Below are 14,559 nucleotides of genomic sequence, written 5' to 3'. Positions count from 1 at the left end.
TCTAAGCATTACATTGTAAGTTTATTACGCAAATAATGGAAAAACTCTGCAGTAGTGTAAAGTTATGCATAACGCCGAAAAGGAAATTACAGAAAGAAAAAAAACAACTTTTCGTGCCATTTCTCTTTGTGCTTGCTTTGTAGTTTGTGGTGTTCTATAAAGATGTACTATTATATAGTGTATGCGTTTGTGAAGGGGAGTTTTTTTTAAAGTTTTTTTTTGTAATTGTGTAGCGTGCCTGCCGTTTACATTCTCTCCACCAGGAGGAGATGGTGGCAAGGCCTTTGGACAGGGATACAAGGGGAGCCTGCAGTGCTCTCTCTCTCTCTCTGTAACACACTCACACACACACACACACACACACACACACACATATATGCGCACAAGGCCTGCATAAGAGCCACTTCAAAAAGGTAACAGAAGTGCAGTTAGTTAATCCTACAGTTGAGCAGCTGAGCGACCGGCAGCCTGGTGCCGCCCAGTCCGCCCAGCAGGAGCTGAGGAAGCTCGGGACGAAGGGAGCGGCCGGTCAGGCCTCTCTCCCACCTTTCAGAGGTGAACACCCCCTCGCTCTTCAGTTAGCTTTTTTTTAAATTTTATTTTTTTTACTGCAAAGAAAGGCAACTTAGCGAATTCAAACTTGGACGCGGTTCCTCCTCAGAACCTGTGGATGGCCGGTTCCGTCTCCCTCCTCTTCAGCTCTTCCCGATAGCAGTAGGAGCAGTAGTTGCCCGTCTCGGGGTGTCCGTAATAGGTGCAGCTGGGCGTCCGGCAGCGGCTGGTCTGCAGGCTGGCCAGGCCGCCGGCGCTGCCCAGTGAGTAATGTCTGACAGGGGGGAGCCCGCTGCGAGGGTCCCGGAAACCGTTGCTGTAGCCCCCAGCCGCCGGCTCAGCCGCAGGGTAGTCCGGGGGGTCGATCTCCAGCGGGTACGAGGGAGTGTAGGAGCTCGGGGTGAGTCGGGAGGGGCTGAGGGAGCCGGGGCCTTGAGGGAGCTTGTACTGGGGGTGGGGGGGACCCTGCGCGGACGGGTAGTGTCTGGGAAGGGTGGCGTAGGAGGGGAGGCCGGGGTAGGAGGACGCCTGGGAGCCGCAGCGCCAACTGGGCGGCGGCTCCATGTAAACGTGCACTTGAAGGTGCTGGGCGGGGGGGGCCAACGCCGGGGGCTGCTCTACAAAGGAGGGCCGGGGGATGGGCACCACGGCAGAGTACATGGAGGGGCTGAGCGGCGCGGGCTTGAGGTGGTTGAAGGAGGCCGGCGGGCCCTCCAGCGCCTCCTCTTTGGCCTCGTATGGCTGGTAGCCCGGCTCCGCCACGCCAGCCACTTCCTTCTTGGCCAGCGGGACGCCGTTGGCGACGCCCTTCCTGTCGGCGTCGCGGCGCTGCTGCTCCTGCTCGCCGCGGAAGCGCTCCTCAGCGTCTGTGAGGTAGCGCTGGATCATCTCCTCCTGGAAGGGCTGGCGGTTGCTGGTGGTGAGGAGCCCGGCGAAGATGAACTTCCGCTCACCCTGCATGGCGGCGCGCAGGATGCCCAGGCTGACCTTGACGTCGGCGCTGTATTTGTAGGGGTCGGTCTCCGTGCTGCTGCCCCCGCTGCTGGTGCTGCCGCCTGTCCCGTTGAGGCGCTCGCTGCCCGAGGAGGGCGAGCCCTTCCCAGAATCCTCTGAGGCGTGGGCGGAGGGCGAGCTGTCCTTACTGCCCTTCCTCCCCCTGAGGGAGCCCTTCTTCTTCTCCCCGCCCTCCGGCTTGACCCCTCCCGCCGCTCCCGCATTCTTTCCAGTCATCAGGCCTCCGACGTTCTTCTTCAGCTTGCTGCCCAGGCTCTTCCCAAAGCTGCCCAGCTTGTTGGCCACCGAGTCGGCCCGCTTCTTCTCCTTCTCTTTCTTGCTCTTGTCCTTTGCCGCCGTCCCGGTTCCCGCCGAGCTGTTACTGGACGAGCTGGACGAGGAGGAGGAGTTGTTCTTGCCCGAGGCCACGCCCCCATTGACCAACGCTCCCGTGGGCGTTTCTACGTTGCCGTTGGAGCTGCTGCTGACCGACTCCTTGTCAGACTCCCCGGAGTCCGGGGGCGTCCGGGCGTCCTCACCTGCCGACGCCGTGGGAGACTCCGGCTGGGCCAAAGGAGCTTGCTGCAGGAGAAGCAGAAACAGAAACAAACTCTGAGGCCGCGCTCACACACTGCGGTTTGAGTATAAATAGAACTGCCTGGAGTGTTACTTGTGCTTATATGAAATAAGTGGCTCAGACAACGCGCACACTATAGCCATAACAACCGACCACAGCTTCGCTCAAGCTACTTTGTTTTGTTTGCTGTTTGCACTCGGTCGCGATTGGTCGACTGATGAAAAAAAAAAAAAAAAAAAAAAAAAAAAAAGCGCCATCATCGGGGTTTTTTTCTGACTAAATTCAACGGGGCTTTGGAGCGGCTTTCTTTTGTTTTGACACGACCCTCCATCATACTGTTGCTTCAAAACACAGCACCAGATCATAGGAATTTGAACTGGGGAACTCGAGAGGAGAAAATAAAAGTGCCCAAAAAGTCTGAATATTCATTGGCCACAAATTTTATCTCACCGCCCTGAAGCTGACCAAACCACCACCATATGCAAACACATTAGATGGAAACCAGTATCTGGATGAAAGAGAGAAAGAGGTGCGGCAGAATTATTCAGCTAGCAGAAGGGCGAACGTAGACAAACAGAAAATTTGAATGAGTCATTCGCACATTCAATCAACTTCCACAGAAAAACACTTTATGTAGGAACGGCGTGACCTAGATGATGTGGCCTCACTACGACGCGACAACAACTGCTGTTTCCCAAATGTCCCGCCTTGTTGTTCAAGCGCGCACGCACACACACACACACCACACACAACACACACACACACGGAGGCAGAACTGGGCCTGTGCCCCCCTGCATCTGCAAACAGAAACATCTTCTTTAAGAAGACGGTAACACACACGCTCGGATCACCGTGAAATCACCATGAACTTGTTATCCTTCCTAACTTTCTGCCATTAGTGTGCGGTGCACAAGAGGCCTTTCAAACAGTGGCTGTGTGGTGTCATTTTTTCACCCAGTCGGCCCAGTGGAGCCGGTTGATGGAGTTTTTTTTTTTTTTTTTTTTTAACGGCACTGAGACATTGCTGCTCTGATAAAATAGTAAAACGAGGACCTGAAGAGTGAAAAGGTCCCCTACATCCAGAAACACGACACAGCTCATGTAGTTTACTTGGTCGCAAAGGGACAAACGCCACTGTCACAGGGGGAAAATATTCAACTTTACTGTCCAGTCTGATTTGCCTACTCTTCCAAATACCTTTATGTCTTGTTAAATACGTTCCTCTGCTGCAAGGAAGATCTTTGAGCCAACTTATTTAAAAATGCAAACTTGCGCAAGCTTATGTTTACCTCACAGGGTAAAGGCAGCCAGGTGACCGTCATGTAGCTGTGTAACATCTGGAGCTTGGCCTCCAACGAGAGGGCAACACTGTGAAAAGTAGGGGAGAGAGAGCGAGAGAGAGAGAGAGAGAGAGAGAGAGAGAGAGAAAGAGAGCACAGCACCAGATTGGTAAGATATCTCTGTAGCTGTTCTAGAGTTATTTTGCATCCTGTGTTCAACCCAAAGAGTGTGTCCATTGGATAAAGACAAACAAGATGGGAAAGGTAATGTAGTGCATTCAAGAAGTTTCACGTCCTAGGTACGCGTCGTGGTCCTTCCCACACTGCAAATCAATAAATAACACGTGATAATCGCTATGAAAAAACACAGTGGACGGCGACAGAGGAGCTAGTGAATGTTTGTTGTCGAGAATAAATGCCTGCATTTACATTCAGGTTAAACCTTCAACTGAGTCACCTTTTCTAAACAAACAGACACTTCGGCAGAGTGCTCGTTAATGATTATTCGATGTACAAAGCCGGTTTTAGTTTGGGACACACTGTATAGAGTCTGTAAGCCAGCATTGAAACAGTGTGGAGGCCTAAAAGACGAGACGCAAAGCGGGAATTTGAGTCTTTGTATCATAATTTATGCATTGCTGACTACTTCAACTCAACAAGACCTCAAAACTCAGTGGAAGCAGCTCATCCTAGCCAGTTATTTATATTCGGTTGCTATTTTGGTCACCCCCTACTTGCTGTTCATAGAAGGCATTAAGAGTTAATCGTATTGTCACTGGCAGTGAGCGCGACTAATCTGGAGTCAGAGATCAATCCCCCTGACAGCCACACTGCTGTAAACGGACAGACGTCTGCCTCATACACAGAGGTTGGCACGGACACAAATGCAAAACAGTGAGTTTTGTGACAAAACCCATAATCGCAATCTTTACTCTTTGGATCAGATAAGCTGACGAAAAGAAGGCAAACGAGAGAAGGAAATACAAGGTTTTTCTGCAGGAACCAGATCGTACCTGGCCAGCATGACATTGTCCGTGTCGTCCTTTCCCCACTGCCAGTCCTTCCCAGGGTCAACAGCAAAGTGCACCGGCAGCATCTTATGCTCCGAGTCAGTGAGAGGGATCACAACTGTGGGGTGATATTCAGAAAGCATTTATTATTTTAAATCCAGTACCATCCTTGCATCGTCCTGTTAAGAGGGTGTGTCAATCCAAGTCTGAAATATGATTCATATCCATTCAATTATTTGCTTCTGATAAAAAAAAAAATGGTGAATTCAAAAACTTCCTGTAAAAAAATAACTAAATGAATAACTAGAGTTTGATTAACACACAAACTAGTAAAACAGGCACACTGTTGCGTCAATGCAATTCCAGAATGATTTGCTCAAAAATGGGAATTGCCTGTCAGTTATTCGCCAAAAGAAAAACATTTCTGTATTTTTTTAACCCTGGTGAGAGCTTATTTCCAAGCGTCTTGGTTTTACTAGATCCAGCATTTTAAAAAATCGCAATGTTTTTTTACATCCAAGTAGATATTCAAATTGACTTCCCATTGTTTGTATAAAAGCCAAAAGAAATTGCTCAAATATCACATAAAATCAACTTGGCAATGTTAAATCGCCTCATATAGTAAACATCCACTATATATAATACTTTTGTATATTTTTAAATGAAATTGTTGCTACAGTTTCGCAATAAATACAAAAATAAATAAAAACATCACTCAAATTATTGCTTCATTTCCGGTGAAACATTGTTATATTCGAAAAGTGATTAAATAGTAAAGTTAATGTATTCTAAGATTATGCACAGGTTCCAGTCTCTGTTCTAAGCAAATTCATTCTTATAGAGTTCTGTGTTGGGCTGCGTTTAAAAACAATAACTATGTAGTTTACATTTATAAGCAAACCCTTCATAAATCATTAAAAAACTGTTTCTTGAGACACAAACAGAAGAGCCTCCCCAGGAATCTCTGCCTTGCTAAACGCCTTGCTCGACGGCAGCTCTTAACAGCCGCCGTCGAGGGCCACAGTGATAAAGCGCAGAAGTGAATATACAGTAATAAGGATGAGCGACGGCGGCTTTTACCTTGCTCTTTGGAGCCGTCTTTCTGTTCCATGGAGACCAGGGCTGAGAAGTGAGCCTGGTCGTACGCCAGCACCAGCGGTGAGCGATGGCACTTGGCAGCTGGCACCTCCAGCGGTAGGTAGATACCTCCGAACGGAATGGGAGCAAATGCTGGGTGGAGGGGAGGGAGGTGGAGAAGGTGATGAGGGAGGGATGATTATAGACTGTAGGGAACCCGACGGCAATGTTTCCTGCACCAAAAACACTCAATCAATTATAACAAGTGAGTCGTGAAAGGAGAGCCTTCATCCGAGCACCTGAAAATCTGGCTATCATGACGAAAGGAGTCATTTCCAACCAGGAGGGCGATCACTCTCACTTTTAAATCTCAAATATTTTCAATCTTTTCAATCTCAAGCAAACGCTACAACTGCCAAACGTGTGCAAGGCAAATTGACCGTCTTCACAATTTTCAGGCCCCACGGACAGTTGGGAGAATTTGCCGTCTTTGTTTTCACCTGCTTTTTGGACCTGAGAGTTGACGTTTACTTCACAAATAAAACCCTGATATGGGTAGTGAAATCCCTAAGCACAAGATATCAAAATGTAACACCCATCTAATATTAAGAGAGTTAAAACAAAAGTCATCAAGCATTTAACAGTAAAATAAATGTACCAGGCCAATATAGGGTGTTTATACCAGAGAATGTCACCAGCAGAAACCCCTTATCACATGCCATATTCAACATATTGGATATTAAAGCAATGGGACTTACGTACATGTCTAATGGAGAGAAATTGATTATATGCCAGTAATTATTAGATTAGATTAGATTCAACTAATTGTGATCGCACAGAGTAAAAGTACTGATGCAACTGACATATCTAGGAGCAGCGGGCTGACAAATAGTGGCGCCCGGGGAGCAGTTAGGGGGTTCGGTGTCTCGCTCAAGGACACATTAGCACGCGACCAGGAGGATCGAACCTGCAATCTTCCGGTTACTAGACCTCCTGAGCCGCTGCCCTCAGACTCATTACTGCCATCCCGATGTAAACGACCCCCATGTGGACCATGTCAGCCGGACTTACCCTCTCCTCCAGAGTCTCGGAGCATGGTATCAGCCACCACCACGATGGGTCTCCTGAGGACGTGAGCCAGGACAAACACGTGGAACTCCTCTAGGCTCTCGTACACGGGCTCCTCCGAGGGGTCGGCCCTGCCCACAACGGCGCAGCGCTCAATTAGTTAAAGCAGCAAGGCCAGGGCATGAAATGGGTTTTAATTTGACAATCATCATTAACCACCCCCCCTTTATGTTTGTGTTCAGTTTGAACTGATTTGTAAATTAGAAACAACATATCCAGCTGTGACCTGAGATGATAATTGCTCCTATTGAAGGCTGCTGATGACGACAGACAAACGCCAAAGAAAAAAACAACTCCTTTCAATCTTACTGAAGGAAGTGCAGGCAGTTCCACTACCACTGACAAACGTACATTCGTCAGTGGTAGTGGAACTGTCTATGGAGCTGCATCTGGTAAATGATGAAACATAAACATCACTGATGATGTTTTGTACCATTTTGTCCACACCAGACACAAACAAAAACAAACAAGCCAGTTTAATGATCACCGACGTGATAAGCGGGTGTCATGGTGTGGTCAGCCACAGCTGGAGAACACAAAGATGTGAGCTAGGAAAAATGCATTTTTAGAATGAAGCCACTTCTTAAATGAGGATGCCGTGCTTTTTACTTTCCGATGACCGGATAGTATTCAAAACGTTGCTCCCTACATATATTCCCCACGCTGAGCTTCACTGACTGAACCCATACGCCTTCTGTAACATGTCACGGTAAAGCAGCGTCCGACTTCAACGTGGGTTGGGAGCCAGTTGGCTCCCGCTGGTGAAGCCTGTGTGTTCATGAATAAAGATGTGTGACGCCAACAGGCCCCGCGTTGTCCAGGCCAGACGTTACCCGTTGGTGCTGTTGGTACTATAGTGTATCCTGGGCTCACTGGATGCAAGCTTCAGCAGCTCATTCCACTCCTTCTGCCACTCCTCCTCTGTGTACACCAGGCCAGACTGAGCAGGGCGGACGGTCGCACACGCACGCACGCACGCACGCACGCACGCACAACACACACACACACACACACACACACACACACACACACACACACACACACACACACACACACACACACACACACACACACACACACACACACACACACACACACATTAGAGAAGGAGTGCTAAATGTCACAAAAGCAAGCATTGAATTTATGCCGGCTAATCAGATGGCTGGTTCTTGGCAAGACTGCAATGAAATTTGAGAACCTGTTTGTCATGCACATAGCAGAAAGAGTGTCCTCACGAATCAAACATCTTCTTGAATCTTCTTCTATGTGGGTAAGATTGTTTTTGCTCCCCTTTTTCACCGTTGACATATTTAACCTTCATACGGTTTAAAACTTTTGGGGGAGATCCTCAAACCACCAAAACCATTTATTGCGGCTGCTGAACAACACCTATGGTCTGTTACTTGCTCAGAAGAGGAAGGGAGGATTCTCTGAACATTTAGTTCCCACTCCTGGCGTACAGTCATCGCAATGCCATGAAGGTCAACAAACAACAAAGCCCGATTCAAGCTTGGTTGTACAAAACGTGCGGCAAACAACACTGTCTCAAAGCACTTTTTGCTTGCATGAACCCGTGGAGTTTTCAAACGTCGGACCTTTCTTACACAACATGCAAGTGCTTTACATTAATAAAAGGCAATCAAATTATAATAATGACAATAATAATAATAAAACAAATGGCAAAGAAGAAAAATGCAATGCATTAAAAGATAAAAACAGAAGGGTAAAAATATACAAATTTGCATTAAAAGATCTTGAAGATTAAAAGAGCTTGAAGGAAGACTAGTTCAAAGCTAAGCTGAAAATATCTGAATAGGAAGAGGCTTCCACGCGGTGGAACAGGATAGCTCGCCTCTGCACGACAGATATAACAGAACCCTGACGCTGTACAGCAACAAAAGCTTCTTCTGTCCGGAGCCACCTGGGGCAGAGCGACTCCGACTGGCCGTGAACTCACCTCTTTGTTCTGCTGCGTCTGCTGCCATCTCCACCTGCGTCTCAGAGTCTCCCGCTCCTGACCGTGGTCCATCAGTGCATACAAGGACTTCCGTAACATCAGGTCCCGGTCGTGGAAGCCCCACATACCTGCGGCAGACAGAGGGTAGTTCGTTTGTGAGCCTCTCACGACAAGGCTTTGAGCGTTATATACCCCTTTTCCACTGCAACAAAAACCCGGTAACACCCGCTAACATCCGGCATTTGTCATCAGTGGAAAAGGAAAAGCCTGTTTTTTTATCGGCTCCACCTCTGATCGGCTCTTATGTGAACAAGACACCCCGGACGACCCGCACATTTTGGCTTCTTTACCTGCGCGATGCGACACACGTTGGTATCCTGGATGCTGGCGTGTAAATAGACAGAAATATCTGTGTATCATTCCATCATTTAATTTTCCATTTAGAATCCAAAATCAAAGTCAGAGGTTATTGACTTCTCTTCCGCATGGGGGACCGTGAAATGTTGTGAGCGTGGGACTCGCACCATGGGGAGCACAGCAGAGAACCCCCCACGCTCCCCGCCGGGCCCCGAGTCACTCCAGGGTTCAAGAAACCCGGGTGAACACTTGAAGCCTCAGGCACCTTCTAAAGGAGAGACGGAAATTCCTCCAGCTATACATGACAGTGGGAGATACCAAGTTTAGACTTTGCCTTTATGGCGCAGCATGGGATAAGGCTACTTAAGTCAGGACAGAAATCGGCATTTTGGACGCCTCCATCTGCATGCACCGGTACATCTCCAACCCACGTCATTCTCTCCCCTGAGTCACTGCTGCTGTTGTTAAATAAACATGATCTGTATTCTTTTGATGACCTGTAGGTCAATTAAGTTGCCTAAGATCAGTTGATCAGAATAAGTGTTGATTCTCATTTTATTTCGTTGGCTTTTTAAAATGTTGCCTGAAGTTTGCTCATTTGGATGGAAAACCAACAAATGACACATCTAAAAACACATGCTTCCTTTTATTTTGACCACATGACGTTACTAAGGGATTTTTGCACCGTAAGTCTTTATTGAAACTGGGATCTGCCAACTTCCCCTTTTATCAAAAATCTAAATGTCTTATAATATTAAAAGCTGATAGTGGAGGAGTCAAGGTTTGCTTTATACATATTTCTCAACTGCAGTAGACCTGCTATTGACATATTTTAACCCTCCTGGCAAGAGGCAAATAAAATCAATCTGTCTTTATAACAGTGGCCCATTGCATGGGTGAAAATGAATAACAATGTCTTTTTTGATCTGTCTAGTGGTCTGCTTTCATAAAAGGGCAGTAGAAAATACACATACTTTAACGTGCTCTTCAGCATCTGATATTAACATATTAAATACATGGATATTACTTCCGTATCACCACACAGGAGCTGTAGTACAGGACTGAATGATGCTTGTCAGTTAAAACTAATTAATTTTCCGAGCTCGGGCTCTACCGTGGGCTGCACAGGCTAACCTAATGTGCACTGAACAGTGTAAGCTACAATTAGTACTTAAGCTAACAATGGCGCTCTCATAATGAACGTTAATGGGGTGTGAACTTCCACTGTATTGGGGTCTCGTTTAAAAGCGCCAGGGACACTCACCTAGCGAGGCTGCGTGTAACAGGCAATTTCCGTCGCCACTCGTTGCCAGAGGTAACAGACTCTGACAGTTAGGTCCCACCCGCGTCCACCAGTTCAGTCGACCTGGGAGGGAAATAACTCATTCAGCTAATTGGAACACAAAAACACGTGAACAAAGTAAGCAGAGCTTGACTGCTGCATCAACTCACACCCTCATTTGAGTAAAAGCTGTTGCTTCATTTTTTGAGTCGGGTAACATGGTAAGAATTTAATTGTTGTGTGATTGTATGATAGAGCTTTATCATCTCTGATATGATAAAACTCTTAAAAGAGCAAATAACTTGAAAGGCTGTTCCCATAACCGCTATCAATTCTGCACTCATTTATTATTATTATTATTATTATTATTATTTAAGAACAGTTGACGGTCTTCTCTTCCTCTCATCGTGTGAAATAAAGCTCTCCACGTTCCAGCCCACTCACCAGCGTGCTCCAAGGCCACCATCATGGACTGCTCGATCAGGTCTCTCTCAATGAAGCCGCGGAATTCATCCCGGTACATGGTAAGGTCCGGTAGTTGGAAAGTGCAGAGTGGCGTGTCCAGGAGGAGCTCGCTGCTGCTGCCCCCCGTGCTGGAGATGTGAGAGCGGGCGAGGGACACGATGGTGGAGCTGGCGTGGGAGATGCCCCTCGACAGGCGCTTCTCTGTAGCTGCTGAGAGAGGGCGACGACCCCGGTGCAATGAGGATCACGTCCTAGGTTACTCTAGGGAACTTATTTTATTTAGGGGTACGTTGATATTGATTTTTGACGACAAAGAATATCCCCAATACTAAAATCCAATACCAAGAGCCACGTCAAACATGCCAAATATTATAGAAAAAGCAAAGTGACGGGATCAGTGCTTGATACCAGCGGATGCTGGAAGCGATATAGAAGTTTTGTACAACATTTGACTGTATATGCTCCTAACCTCAATACATTTTTACAAGTAGCTTCTGTGGTGGCTGTGTTTCAAGTTTGTCCCTCCATTGACTCCCATTACTTTCAAAACATTTGTCTCAAAAGCAGACTACTCACTGGAAAGCAAGTTGTGTCTCCCATGGAAGTATATAAAAAAAATTATTCTATGGTACAATGTACAACAAAATATCGATAAAATTAGAATTTTTAAAAGTGTGTTGTGGAGACTGTAACAAAGCGAGCCAGCTGATGCGCTAGAAGCCACTTCATTGTTTATGTAGGTGAGAAACACTGCCTTTATCAATAATTCATAATAATTGAGCCTACATTGTATTATGGAGTTCTTCTTTCATACATAGATGGGTGTTTCAATGTGTTCCGTTTCACGTTTGCCTTCGTTAAGCAAGTTAATAAACCGCAGAACTGCTGGAAAACAGCACAGAAATAACCCAACTGAGTCAGTTTATTTGGGGATTACTGTAGCCCTCCAAGCTAGGTGACATACACGCACACATGTGCTCACAGATATTCAAGCCGACACATCCTTTCAAATGTTCCCGCTCCGAAGCCTCGAGGGCTGCAGTGAACACCTATTCAATCTGGCAGGTTTGTTTCATTTGAATAGACTAACCAGCCTTGTTTGGTTTCAACTAAATTCCTTCCTATTTTCGGCAATTACTGTGCGAGTGTGCCATTAAGACTAAACCCGAATCAAAAGATATGAACGGACTTCACAGTGTGCTGACGGTCAGTTAGCCATGACTCCACACTGATGCATCCAAATCTATCAATCAAATCGAGACTACTTCGAGTCTCTCAAAACAGCAGCTACACAGCAGCCTTACCTTGCACCACCTCGTCTTGGCGGTGGAGGATGGGCCGTCCTACTCGAGCCATTTCCTTTTCGGGGGGAGCGTACGTCCTCTCCTCTGCAAAAGAGTATGACAGGTTCCCAGCATGCACCTGTCGCAGCTGCTCAAAGTCACTGAGGGCAGCGGTGAAATCCCAGTTCTTGCCTGCGGACAAAATGAAGACATCCAGATCGGTCGGAGCGGACAGGTCCAACCCGACGGAGAAACCTAGACTCTGTGTCAGCCGTCGTCCTGACACTCCTGCGATGAGTTTAAATATTTACCCCAAGGCAGCACAACCATGTGCTTCCTTATCTAATGTAAAGGCCGCTGCCACCTTCCGTTTCCTCGGGTAGGAGTGAGAATTCAGAGTTGGTCTGGTGTTGCTGGCTCATTGCTGTGCACTGCAGTGCATTACAGTACGATTCTAACCCATTTTCCTATGTGCAGCTTATGCTGCTGCTAGGCAACAGAGAGCCGATTCTTCATATACCTTCCTTCTGCTAGTGTATGATAATTTAACCTACCAGCAGCCTTGACTCAGACTCTGATTGCTGCAGACTTTTACAAGCTTTTTTTCCATATTTAAAAGAAGTCCCAGGAACTCTACGCCTTTGAAACATTTTAAATAGCCATCGCCAATGGCCCACCAATACCACCAACAAAAATTTGCATTGCGTTCCGAAATATATACTTTTATTCTCTGTAGACGCGGTGGTTGTACCCCAAACAAGACTAGTGTAATCATATCCCATAACGCTGTGCTACTCACCCTCAAGCAGGTCTCTGGCCAGTCCTGGTTCGGCTCCAGTTGAACGGACAAAGTCGGACAGGACTGTATCCATATCCACGGTCATGTGATCATGAAGTTACAGGGCAGTGGGGGGCATCAGGGCGGAGAAAAAAAATCAACAAACTGACGGATGAAACAATGCTGGGAATCAGTCCCCCGAAACAGGACCGCAACAGCCAGGGGAAAGGGGGTGGGGTGGGGGGTGGGGGGGGGGTGGGGGGAGGGGAGGGGAGCAGGTCGTTACTCCACGTTGAACCGCCAGTCACACCTGGAAAGAGAACAACACGGAAATTAGATCAAACGCTCACTCAGCATAAAAGCGATAAAAAAAAGTTTGTCGCGGCATTTTCTGGAAAATGTGCACAATAGCTTAAGGCGAGAGATGAAAGGTGTGATACAAGCCCGGCACCCCCACAAACAACAACAAAGCCGGCACACTGACATCACAAACCTGTTCACCCCTCGTTCGTGCCCAAGCTTGTTTTGCCCAAGTCACCTTTGACCCTTTTACCCGTCACATGTTCCACCCATGACAACAGCGGCACACACCGCCAACAGGTTTCTAGACAAAAGTGCTCACTTAAGTCCTCAGATCTGGCCACGTGCGGGGAGCTTGCGGCCGGGACTCTTTGGCAGGAGGGCACGACCACTCCACGCCGCCCAAAATCCTCATCATGCTCACCTGTGTTCACTGTTCTGTGCCTTCAGCTTTCTGAAGCTACTCCATCACTGACTGGAACATGACTCACTGCATTCCCACCGCACGTGGCCTCCATCTCACAAAGATTAAGGCTGTTGAAAACATCGATAGAGCTTCAGATGCAGCCTTCCCATATCCCACCCGAAAAAAAAAAACGAAAAAAAACAACTCACGTTGATTTTAACAATTCAGGAAACAAACATCAGCAGTGAGTCGACCGCTTTTCTATAAAGCCAATGACAAGTCTTGCTGAAAAACAGTTTAAAGTGGACATGAAGAACATTACATAAAAGGAACCACCAGAAAGAAAAGAAGTATGCATTTTGGACACAGCAACTGTGTTTGTTTGGTTTTGTGTGTATTTTTGCCGGAAAAGTTCTGTTTCAGTGTGAAAATACCGACGCCTTCATCTGGTCCAGATTTTTCCAGCTACCTCCCACCATCCATCCCCACCCGCTGCTCCTCCGCTGCCCCCACCCCCATGTCTGAGGCTCAGCTCTGACTCAGTGAACTCTTCACCACTGGGCACGATGAATCACCAGTTTACCCTCCTTAAACCTCTCCCCTCTATCTTTTCCCTACCCATTTCCCTCCCTTCGTTTCTCATCATTATAAAAGGCACGGAAGAGAGCAGAAAGAAAAAGAGCCTCGGTACAAAGGGCCTTTCTCAGCCAGTGGAATATTTCTGGTCTGCTCCCTGCACAGAGGCTGCCTCCTCTGCAGGATCCTATAGCATTCTAGAGCGCGCGCGCACACACACACACACACAGACACACACACACACACACACACACACACGAGCCGAGCCGAGCCCACACTGGGCATCTAATACAGAGATGCTATTGTTAAGTTATGAAATCAAAGTTCTTTTGTCTTTCGCTGAAAGTTTTGATTCAAGTACCAGATCTAATACCCTTTTGGAAATTATTACGAGCCATCGTTTACTTGCACGAACCGCACTACTTCAATCTGCTTTTCCAACAATTTTCTAGCAAATCTCAAATGCTTCCCGTTCAGTTCTCCAGCTTATTGGAGCTCTGAAAAAATATTTCAAATATTTAATTCATATTGATTTTGA

At 47.1% G+C, this 14,559-nt stretch overlaps 1 protein-coding gene across 1 annotated transcript; it reads right to left on the bottom strand.

Annotated features, from left to right (window-relative positions):
- Positions 1-657: 657 nt before the first annotated feature.
- On the bottom strand, positions 658-12,845 carry otud7b (OTU deubiquitinase 7B; the record flags this gene model as incomplete). Its single annotated transcript, XM_080005860.1, has 11 exons — positions 658-2,127; positions 3,412-3,490; positions 4,416-4,530; positions 5,493-5,642; positions 6,561-6,688; positions 7,451-7,557; positions 8,575-8,702; positions 10,196-10,297; positions 10,658-10,888; positions 11,983-12,153; positions 12,761-12,845. 11 exons carry the CDS (start codon positions 12,843-12,845, stop codon positions 658-660), a joined length of 2,766 nt encoding a protein of 921 aa, XP_079861986.1.
- Positions 12,846-14,559: the final 1,714 nt, after the last annotated feature.

The sequence above is a fragment of the Zeus faber genome (genome assembly GCF_960531495.2).
Source record: "Zeus faber genome assembly, chromosome: 8".
Taxonomy (NCBI): domain Eukaryota; kingdom Metazoa; phylum Chordata; class Actinopteri; order Zeiformes; family Zeidae; genus Zeus; species Zeus faber.
Note: the sequence above shows the minus strand (reverse complement) of the source record. Positions and strands in the feature narration are given on the sequence as shown.